This window comes from Cetorhinus maximus, chromosome 7, assembly GCF_964194155.1.
Source record: "Cetorhinus maximus chromosome 7, sCetMax3.hap1.1, whole genome shotgun sequence".
NCBI classification, from domain to species: domain Eukaryota; kingdom Metazoa; phylum Chordata; class Chondrichthyes; order Lamniformes; family Cetorhinidae; genus Cetorhinus; species Cetorhinus maximus.
Window position 1 is genome coordinate 145,441,076 of NC_135885.1, and position 11,299 is coordinate 145,452,374.

General features: G+C 40.0%; 2 protein-coding genes across 5 annotated transcripts in view; one reads left to right on the top strand and one right to left on the bottom strand.

Moving 5' to 3' along the window:
• Positions 1 to 2,664, top strand: part of gramd1c (GRAM domain containing 1c) — a 53,928-nt gene extending 51,264 nt beyond the window's left edge. For all 4 annotated transcript variants that reach the window (XM_078546066.1, XM_078546065.1, XM_078546068.1 and 1 more), the window contains one exon: positions 1,158 to 2,664. In XM_078546066.1, the coding sequence (XP_078402192.1) occupies positions 1,158 to 1,232 (75 nt within the window). In that variant the 3' untranslated portion in view covers positions 1,233 to 2,664. The remainder of the gene's footprint in view (positions 1 to 1,157) is intronic.
• Positions 2,665 to 3,516: 852 nt separating this feature from the next.
• On the bottom strand, positions 3,517 to 10,889 carry LOC144683057 (putative defense protein 3). The gene is made up of 5 exons (XM_078546069.1): positions 10,682 to 10,889; positions 9,147 to 9,259; positions 6,897 to 7,018; positions 5,958 to 6,016; positions 3,517 to 4,597 (listed from the first exon to the last, which is right to left on the bottom strand). Exons 1-5 carry the CDS (start codon positions 10,872 to 10,874, stop codon positions 4,512 to 4,514), a joined length of 573 nt encoding a protein of 190 aa, XP_078402195.1. The 5' UTR covers positions 10,875 to 10,889; the 3' UTR covers positions 3,517 to 4,511.
• Between the last annotated feature and the right edge of the window lie 410 nt (positions 10,890 to 11,299).

The following is an 11,299-nucleotide window of genomic DNA, read 5'->3' on the forward strand; positions in this document are numbered from 1 at the left end:
ATTAAGCCACATAAGGTGATATGAGGGCAGATGGCAAAAAGCTCAGTCAAAGAGGTAGGTATGAAAGAAAGAAAGAGAGGTGGAGTGACAGAGAGGTTTAGAGGGGAAATTCAGAGCTTAGGGCATGAATAACTGAAAGCACAGCCACTTATGGTGAAGCAATGAAAGTTGGAAATCTACATGTTGAAGCAATAAAAGTTGGAAATCTACATGGTGAAGCAATAAAAGTTGGAAATCTACAAGAGGCCAGAATTGGAAGAATGCAGATATCTCAGAGGGTTGGGCTGCTGTGGGTGATTACAGAGATAGGGAAAGTGAGGCCATGGAAAACTCTGAAAACGAAGGTGAGAATTTTAAAATCAAGATTTTGCTTAACTGGAAGCCAGTGAGGTCAGCAAGCACAGGGATGATGGGCTATTAGGCCTTGGTGCAGGTAAGGACACAGGTAGCAGAATTTTGGATGGCCTCAAGTTTACGGAGGGTAAAATGGGGGAGGCTGGCAAGGAGTTCAAAGCCCAGTGAAGTATTCTGCTCATAAAAACTCTTCAGTTTAGTTCAAAATCTGAATTCTATTTTTGCATTCAAAAATTAAATTAAGTTCCTCATTTTTTTAGTGCTGTCAGTAAGAATAGTCTGGAATTCCCTCAGAGCTGGTCCGATTCCATAACTTCATGGGTTTTCATTGCACTTCTGTTGCTGTAACTTCATCAGGAGGGGGAAGAATCTGAAGAAATTCCCAGCCTTGTTTCTTTTATATCAATTCCTGCATTTCCTAGGCCATAAATTTTATGAGCTTTGATATGTAGTCTAGTGGTGAGTGGGTTACTTTTGAAAGAATTATTCTAAATGTCCACTTGACAGACTCTAATGGGATTAATTTCCTTTATAATGCAGTAGCTAACCTCTTTCAGGTAAACACATTATTTAAATGAGTCAAAAGAACTGAAAGGAATTTTGTGTGTTAGCCAGTGCAGTGTAAATAAGGCACAACAGAAACTGTACTTGCTCAGGACAACTTGTAGCAAGTGTGATTGTTCATCAAATACCTGTTGGTAAATTGACAGCCACTCAAAAACTTATGAAATCAGTTGTGGGCACTTGTGTGCAGGAAAAGCATTCTTCCATTCAATTCTTGTTTTCTTTTCTCACTTTTATAGTTGAAAAGTTCACTTGCAGCGATTCAGAAGAGTTTTGAACTACAAAACCAGACCGTGAAGACCCCTCGCACATAGGAGCTCTGAAAAGTGCTGGTGCAATCTGAGTATAGTAGAGAAGTGAAGATAGAAAACAAAAAAAATACTTTGTGTTTATATAGTGCATTTAACATTGAGAACAACCCAAAATAGATAATGTTCTCATGCCCTGGTGTGGAAATCAAACCCACACCGAGTCAGAGCACTGAGCTACCAAATATTTGACACAGATCTACAAAGCAAAATTTCAACCCTTGGCCATACTGTATTAAAGATAAATTCAACTGATTAATATTTGACTGTGGCATATGTTATGTGAATTCTCCAGAACTTGGAACTTGATTAAATCTCAAAACACTGATGATTATACCACTGCACTTCACTAATCATTTTTACCGCTGTTATCTTTTTATAACAACTGTAATTTTCACCAGTTAAGAATTGTACAGTTTTTGTTTTGGCTGTAGCTTTTCGTAGCCTTCACTGCACCATTTTTTTAACACCATTTCATTTGAAGTAGAAGATGGTGCTATCCAGTTGCTGCACATAAAACTTGGCTGGGGTTTGTATTTAGAAACTTGTGTTAATATGGATTAAAGTGCACTTCAATTTACAGAAGAAAATCTAGATTTTAAAAATGTTTTATAAAAGATTTTTAATACATAGTGTCTAATTCCAAAGCTTGTTTTAAAGGTACCTGCTTAAAACTTGAAAATTTTTTTTAAAATGAGGAAGGTTATGAAGTGAGCTGTGGTACCACTCAGGGTCACTTATTTCATTGTTTACATTTTAGAATGTGAAGAAAGAGCTTGCATTTACTAGTTTTAATTTGGAATGTACTATTATTCCACTTGTGTTTTTAATTGGCCTTGGGTTCCTAATGAAGTCTTGAAGGCAGAAATTACTCTTGCAAATAATAGCCAATTTTCAGTGTATGCATCTGCTCCCTGTTTTTGCAATGGATGCACTTACATAAATCAAGTCTTGTTCAAGCAGTGGCCAGAGGGATGTCATACAGAAACATTAAGTGGTTCTCTGCTGTTATTACGAACAATAATTTCAATCCTCTTTATTTTGTGGGGCAGCAAAACTTCAGTGTGAAAACACTTACTGTAGTGGAAGGTTAAAAGATAGCTTGAGGATTCGGAAGTAACTCAAGAGTTTCATTACGTGACTGAGGCCCATAACCTGATGGCCTGCTTTTGGGATTTGATTTTGGAATATAGTTATAATTCTTGCATAAATTAATAACCATTTGGAGAATCAGATTGAAGAAAAGGATGTCAGGTTATCATTTCTGATGTAACATGCATGATGTACTGGGCAAGGATGGTAAGGAAATGTATGGCAACTGGCAAACTGTAAACAAATTTATGGAAAGAAATATTTAGTTTTTTAATTTTTTTAAAGTTTCTATGATACAAAATCTGTAGAGCATGTTCTGGAAATAAACCATATTGTTTACTGCTTGTTTTCTGCGTTACTAAATGACTTGAGTACAAATCTCCTTTTTAAATAGCATAATTAAGAGGTTGAAATAAGAATTTAAGAGTAATCAGTTTGTGTTGTGTTCTGGTCCTAACTCAAATCTTACACATGAGATTCTTCAGCCACCAATTTGAGATGAGTAGCTGGAATGATTCGCCATTTCCTTCCTCACGGTTTCTGTCTTCTAGGTGAGCTGCAACCATAGCAAATGAGGACCACCTGACCTTTACAATGGGAAGGTGGACATACATACCTATCGGGTCAAGTGAACTCTGAGCAGGGCCCATCAAAGTGTTTGAAGTACAATCGACTTGTCCTAATCATTGTAAGTGATTGGGGGAAATGCAACATTGTATATTTATAAACTACTACATCCATAGGATTATTACAATAGGATTCTACTGCAGCCTGAGAGAATTTTCTATCTCTCAAGATCTTTCCTAACCAGCCCATAGTTTGATATGGTAACCTCAAACAAGTAATATAGTATTGTGATAATGATGAAACCCAAGTGATAATGATAAAGCTCAAGTGGATCATCTCTCTAGGATTTGATTTTTTTCAATCGAGCATAAATCAGCCACACAGTTGAGGGAAGGTCAATCGATTTTCATGGCTAGGTCTTCATCAACATTAAATCAACAAATTTCCAGGTCAGATCAGTTTTTTATGGACAACGGGCCTATTTGTTGCTTCATATCAAAACATCTTCCCAAACTATACACGGTGTAAACAAAATAATAATTGATTGCTCTTTATCCACCAAACACCATATTCTTGTTTTGTGATTGGATGCTTTCTTAAGGCTTTTATATTTTAAAAAAATTGCAAGTAATACTTTTTTAAAAATCTTTATTCCAAAGTAGCGGTAATAACTACATTATAAAACACATCCCAATTTTAAATAAGCTCAAATATGGTCAGATGTTCCAAGAGTTAACTGTAAAAGAATCCAGTATACTTCATTAATATTTACATGTTTATGTCAACTCATCATTTTCTTATTATTGGTCTGTTCACTTTGGGTTGTCCCTGTCTTTTCTCTCCCTCTTCCCAGCCACTCTGTTTTAATTCCCTTGAAAGCTGCAAAGGAATGAAGTTGCTCGCTTCTATTCTATTCTTCTATCCCAATTTTCAGCTCCCAGTGAACAGACTAATTTAACTTCATTCAAAAGACTTCAGTAAGCACTGGTCCTGGAATGCAGGCCTTCTGATCAGTGGTGTTTCAAATCACAGCAAATCTGATAGGATAGAAAGCAGTATACAAAAAGTGTACAAACCCAATATTAGACATCAACAATAAAAGGGAGTCATGGGAATATAAGATTGCTGATATTGCAGTTGCCTGCCTTTGCTGATTTAGACCAGTCACTGGGAATTCTAAAATTCAAGATTTTTAAAAAGATTTAAGCAAATCTTTCTTCCTGTCATAAAGACAGTCACATTCAATAAAGGTTTCCATTTTTTTTAAAGTACAATTAACAATTAGGATGCATGAAAAATAACAATTTCATCAAAAACAGTTTAATTTTGTTAAATTCTTGACGCAACATTCTCCTGTGCCTTCCATTGACATCAAGTAAAAGTTCGCCAGAGTAACTTCTTTTCATGTGTAATAAGGAGCTGAAACCATCCGTTTGCAAATTGAGGCCTCAAGTCCTGCCCCTTACCCGTAATAACTGCAACTCAATCACTGAGCTGATAGTTTCTGCATCATCAACTCTCAGTAGAAATGGGTTAAAAAGGTGATGACTTAGAACTGGTTTAATAATTTGGCTTTTAAACAGCCTCTAAAACCCCCAAAAAATTTACAGAATATTGCATTAATGCTCAGAATGCAGCTAGCCCTGAAACCATGAATGTAGCAAGCACAGCGAATCCAGACAGACTCGTCATAGATCCGGAACAGCGAATATCTGTAAAGTAAAATCAAAAACATTAGTTTAAAATTATGACCAACTAATTTTCCCTATAAATGAAACAGTGCAATAAACTTCAATATTATAAAGGATGATTTATAATTTATCATTTTTCATGACTTCAGGATGTCCCAAAGTGTTTTACAGCCAATGAAGTACTTTTGATTACTGTTGTAACGTAGGAAACGTGGCAGTCATTGTACAGCAAGCTCCCACAAACAGCAGATAATGATCAAAGAATCTGTTTTAGTGATGCTGAATGGATAAAAGTTGCCAGAGCAGTGGAGAAGGCTCCCCATTTTGTCAATATAGTGGTCATGCCCATAGGTTTATGCCCATCCTCTCAGGGTAAATGAGACTTTGGTTTAACATCTCATCCAAAGGCAGTAGGAGCGGTAGCACAGCACTCCCACAGTACTGCACTGGAGGGTCAGCTTGGATTATGTCTCTGATGTGTAACTTGAACCACAACCTTTTGACCTTGAGGTGAGAGTGCTACCCCACTATTGTAAAGATACCAATAGGAAGAGAAATTTAAGCAACATCACAGTTCTTTTTAAGGAAAAAGAAATCAAAGCCTTATCCGCTAGGAGTTCATTATCAGGGAATTGTGCTCTCACAACTCAAAATTTCTGTCCATGCAGGTCAATTAGGCTCTGAGCACCACTTGAACATTCTGCAGAAATTCAAGATTTCTTTGAACAATTTTTCCAGAGCAATTTTAGAAATGAGTTATATCTGGGTGATGTATTTTAAAAACAGAATTGGGCACATAGTATTTATGGCCACAAGACTTTAATCTAAAATAGTGTAAACAGAAATCAAAAAGTTACACATGCTGAGAATCCAAAGTGAAAACAAAATTAATGCTTCAGGTCAAAAACCTTTCATCAGAATGTTATGATGTTTGGAGAATGTTTCTATTCACACATGAGTATTTGCATCATTTTCTGTAATTGTAACCTAACCAGGTAGGAAGCGGAGGGGTGCAGATTATCTCCCTCTGTTTTGTATGTTGCACAACTTTACTTCCCAAGGACCTCCAAGCAAATTGATCTAGTCAGATTGCAGCTGGGCAGGCGAGGTTAAATTTACCCCCAAATTTCCCTTCAAGCCAGAGGTAGTTTCTCTGAAATCATATTGGGAACAGATGGTCCAGTGCAGTCGGTCAAAGATTACTCAGATGGTCACCTCATTACATTTATCTTTTCTTCATCTCCATCCCCTACCCAGTAGATAGTAATACATTTTAGACAATATTATTTTATTGTCCAATTTGGACCTCACCAGCTCACAGCTGACAGAATTAATTTTGCTCAGTCCTGCTGAAGGATATGAATTGATAATGAGTACTCACTGATTTTTTCAGAAGTCAAATTTAGCCAATAAATTTCTCTTCTCTGGGCAACAGTCGCTCTGCAACAGAAAGCGTTGGCTTAAATATCAAACGGATGAAATTGAAAGGCAGAAAAAGACCACAAAGCTTGCCCTACACCTCATCATAGCCACAGGATCATGACCGGACACTTGCTCCCTGCAGCCATGTAATGTCCTGAGAGAATGGCACAAACCCCAGGACAAATAGGGGAAAGCATTCGTCTATGACTGCCCCCCACCCCCCTCCCACCCACCACCCCTCCCACCCCACTCCCTGCAGCCTCCCTGCCCTCAGGCAATTGAAACCAGTCTAGGAGACCTCTCAGATCAACCATTATCTGTTAATCCACTTACTTTACAAATCTGCCCAGATCAGGAACCAGTCAAGCTTCTGCTTAGGCTAATGCAGAGTCCTTGCCCACTATGCCAGCTGGCAAGGAATTCCAGAGATTCAGTACTCTGAGAAATGAAGATCCACCTAACATCTAGTCTATACAATATATTTTTCCAATGTTTTGTATCCTAACCCATGTTGGACTGAATATTTTTGCCCCTGAAATTTTCCTCAAGACATTAACTCTTGTCAGGTGCCATTCTACAGGCACAGAATCTCACCCAAGTGACTGTCCCCACACTCTGTTGGGTTCACTTTAACCCAAAAGTGCGTTTGGTTTGGGTTGGGTAGGGTTCAGTTTGTGTAAACACTGAACTTCCTGCTCATTCAAAGCAAAGTCTGGGGCTCTCAAATTTCCACTGGGTGGAAGCTCAGTTGCAACAGTCAAAAGGCAGTTTTTGTGCCATTTCTCTGGTGGAGATGATCCTCAGTGTCAGTTTGAAATAATTTTCCAAAGTTGTTTGACCACCTCAGGTCATTTCTGGGTTTGATAATTTTAGTTTGAACCAGCAACAAAATACTTACAGAAATACAACAGCTTTCTTAGTGCAATTCTCTAAAGATGGTGGAATCCAGGTGTAAATGGTGGTGTTGCTTTTATCAGCAGTGTTTGAATGAGTAATTGCACTATCAACCCTGCTGAAGCACTGTAACAAATGTAATGCAAGAGGTTAGTACACAGAATTACAATTGGCCAGGATTTGCTGAGGCAAGGCTTCTTGCAACCAACCCTGTTAGACTATTTATCCCTTACCCTTCAACTAAATGATGAGACCAAAAGATCATAAATAGGAACAGGAAGCCATACCACCCTTTGAGCCTGCTCCATCATTCAATAAGACCATGGCTGAACTTTTAGATCAACTCCACCTCCCAGCCCTATCCCCATATTCCTCTATTCCCATAGAGCTAAAAAATGTCTCCATTTTGAACAAACTCATCCACTAAGCATTCACAGCTCTCTGCACTAGAGAATTCCAGAAATTTACAACCCTTTGAGTGAAGAAATTCCTCCTCATTTTAGTCCTAAATGGCTGATCCCTTATCCTGAAACTATGCCCCCTAATTCCAGACTCTTCTGCCAGGGAAAACAGCAACTCAACATCTATTCTTGTCAAGTCATCTCAAATGTTATGTTTCACCAAGATCTCCCCATTCTTCTAAACTCCAGAGACTACATCCCCAAAACAAAAACAGAATTACCTGGAAAAACTCAGCAGGTCTGGCAGCATCGGCGGAGCCACCCCTCTCCTAACTATACTCAGTTCTGCTGAAGGGTCATGAGGACTCGAAACGTCAACTCTTTTCTTCTCCGCCGATGCTGCCAGACCTGCTGAGTTTTTCCAGGTAATTCTGTTTTTGTTTTGGATTTCCAGCATCTGCAGTAGTTTTTTGTTTTTAATACATCCCCATTCTATTCAATCTCAGAGAACAGACCTTTCATCCCAGAAATCAATCAATCAATCTAGCGAATCTTTGTTCCATGCCTTCTAAAGCAAGTATAGTTTTCCTTAAGTAAGGAGACAAAAACTATAACAAAAATGATATTCCAGGTATGGTTTTGTCAAAGCGCTATATAGTTGCAGCAAGATTTCCTTATTCCAATACTTCAACCTCCTTGAATTAATGGCCAACATTCCATTTGACTTCCTAATTGCTTCTTGTACCCACATGTTAACTTTCTGTGATTCACATACAAGGACACGTCCACCTGAAAGTTCCCCATCAAGTCACTCACCATCCTAACTTGGAAATATATCGCCATTCCTTCGCTGTAGCTGGGTCAAATCTTGGAACTCTATCCCTAACAGCACTGTGGGTGGACTGCAGCGGTTCAAGAAGGCAGCTCACCACCACCTTCTCAAGGGCAATTATGGATGGGGAATAAACGCCGGCCTAGCCAGCGATGCCCACATCCTTTGCACAAATACAAAGACACCCAAACCCTTCTGAAGAGACCAACAATCTAGCTCTTTACCTAAAAAGACTTAAGGAGGAAGATTTAAGAAAGAAGCAAAAGGAGCCAGAGAAAAGGAAATAGGGTGAGTTAGAATTAAATCAGGTACAAAAAGAGTGGTAAAGAAATAATGGATTAAGAGAGAAAAGAGACAAAAAGGAAAAGTAAGAAAAATGTAAAATAACTTGTTTAAAATCTCAAACAATTCACAACCTGAAGAAATGAATTCCAAACTTTAAAATGTACCCTTCCAGGGCCAGAGAGGTTGATTGACAGTCATTAACAAATATTGCATCGTTAAAAGGATATTTATGTTATTAATTACCAGACTTCACTTTCTGCTGAGTTTAATGGGCAAATTCAGAAATTTCACAAAATTCTTAGAGATTTTAGGACAAGTTTGAACCCCACTCTGGAGCTCCAGTTCTGAATTCTGCGTTTACATCTGGTAGGGTGCCCAAGTCCAGTGGGTGTGTATGCCTCCATGACACCCAGGCAACCATTCTCCCTCATCATTTGGATTACAGGAGCCCATAAACTCTCCTGCTGTATCGGACTGAACCACCATCACCCCAACTTGGATGGTGTAAAGATAGTTACAGCCATGGATGGATCATTAATGTCACACCTGCCATACTGTTAATTACCCTGTGAATCCTTCCACTGCTTATTCTCCAAGGTCTGATATGAGAACACTTACAAGGCAAAATCTATAGCAAAAGCAAAAAATCCTTGTTGACTGAGTTTTAAAACAGCCTGACCATTATTCGATACTTATAAATGCAGTATCAATATAAGTAAAAACGAATTGCTCATACCGATATTGTTTTCGTATTGTCTGGTGGTGTTGCCCATGTACCCACCGCAATATTGTTACTGGGGTATCGTGCTTCCAATAGGATGCCTTTGTAGTTTGGGCCATTTATGTAGACTGAAAAGGAAAAACAGGATTTTTTGGGTATTTGTACTTTATATTTTACTGCTGGCAGCCCATCAAATTTGTACAGAATTTATTGTCCTGCTGAAAAATATTCACGTGTGTAAACAGAATTTAATGAGAAGTTTCATCAGGTGAAAAGATTAATGAGCACAGAGGAAACAGACTTAACACTTGAATATCAGCTTCCTGCACTTGAAAAGTCTGTTTCAAGTAGTGATCAGGGTCACTGAATCTAACAGGACAGGAACAGCGCAGTGCTGTCTCCACAACCCCTGCCCTTTACCCATTGCCCTGCAGATTTCTCCTTTTCAATTATTTATCTAATTACCTCTGCTTCAATCGCCCTTTCAGGCATTCCAGATCACAACAACTCACTGCATGAAAAAACAAATCTCATCTTGGCCCCTGGTTCTTTTGCAAATTAAACCTGGTTTCAATGCCCCTGCTAGTGGAAACAGTTTCTCTTTATTTACTCCATCATCAACGCTCTTCAATTAGAAGTTCTGAAAGGCAAAGCATGTACACAGCAGATACCCATCCATATCAAACTGAGGCATCTGGATACATTGTCCTGTCAATTCACCACCCCCTCCCCCACACCCTCACCTTTATAAAATGTCTACATATTAATTTATAATTTGCATCGTAATTAACCCTCTACCATGTGCTGTAGCAACTCTCCTATCATTACAAATCTACAGCACAGGTTTACAGCCCCAGACCAGTAATGGACACCTGACCACAAACCAGCCAGTAACTAACTGCTCCCCAACTACCCATCCAGTAACCAAGAGGTCCCCAGCCCACTAACCAGCCAGTAACTAAGAGGTCCCCAACCCACTAACCAGCCAGCAACCAAGAGGTCCCCAACCCACTAACCAGCCAGTAACTAAGAGGTCCCCAACCCACTAACCAGCCAGTAACTAACTGACCACAGCCCACTAACCAGCCAGTAACTAACTGACCACAGCCCACTAACCAGCCATTAACTAACTGACCACAGCACACTAAGCAGCCATTAACTAACTGACCACAGCCCACTAACCAGCCATTAACTAACTGACCACAGCCCACTAACCAGCCATTAACTAACTGACCACAGCCCACTAACCAGCCATTAACTAACTGACCACAGCACACTAAGCAGCCAGTAACTAACTGACCACAGCCCACTAACCAGCCATTAACTAACTGACCACAGCCCACTAACCAGCCATTAACTAACTGACCACAGCCCACTAACCAGCCATTAACTAACTGACCACAGCCCACTAACCAGCCATTAACTAACTGACCACAGCACACTAAGCAGCCATTAACTAACTGACCACAGCCCACTAACCAGCCAGTAACTAACTGGTCCCCAGCCCATTAACCAGACATAGAGAGTAGGCAGTGCAGCCCCGCTCCTACCTCTCACGTTTGAGCCTGAGATTTGAGCCCTGATGGAGTGTGGGGATGGTCCAGGCTGAGGAGTGGTCCCTTGGTGGCGGGGCACCATACCCTCACAGGCACCCAGCGGAGCCCCATTGGGTAAGGGCCAGGCAGCCGGCCAGCAAAGAGCGAAAAGCCCCAGGGCAGCTAGTACAAAGTGCGGCTTCCCCATCTCTGCAGTGCGGGGCTTCCGCCTTTCAGTCTCTCTTATAGAGCGCTCCAGGCGGGGCCACGAACTCACTCCACCCAGCTCCACCCTCAACACTGAACCCAACCAACAAACAACTGCACAAGACAGGCTATGTGCACCTCTCCCGCCTTTACTGAGATTTTAACTCTTTACAAACCATGGAGCACCTCCTTAAGACATCTTCAGGATGCTTACTTTATTACCGTGAAGACAAAAAATACTTGCATTTCTGTGGCGCCTCTTGCGACCACTAGACGTCTTCAAACACTTTGCAGACACTTAGGGATGGGCAATAAGTGCTGGCCCAGCCAGCGACATCCCCAGAATAAATTTTTAAAATTGAAGCACTTTTTGAAATGTAATCAATTGCTGTGATGTAGGAACACAGACAGGCAAACTCCCACAAA

What these genes read in the sequence shown, in the direction of transcription:
- LOC144683057 (XM_078546069.1), bottom strand. Translation starts at nt 10,874, where the DNA reads ATGGGGAAGCCGCACTTTGTACTAGCTGCCCTGGGGCTTTTCGCTCTT. An exon ending in CTCAGGCTCAAACGTGAGAG is followed by an intron (nt 9,260 to 10,681) that starts GTAGGAGCGGGG and finishes TTTCCTTTTCAG; the next exon opens with TCTACATAAATGGCCCAAAC. An exon ending in ACAATACGAAAACAATATCG is followed by an intron (nt 7,019 to 9,146) that starts GTATGAGCAATT and finishes CATTTGTTACAG; the next exon opens with TGCTTCAGCAGGGTTGATAG.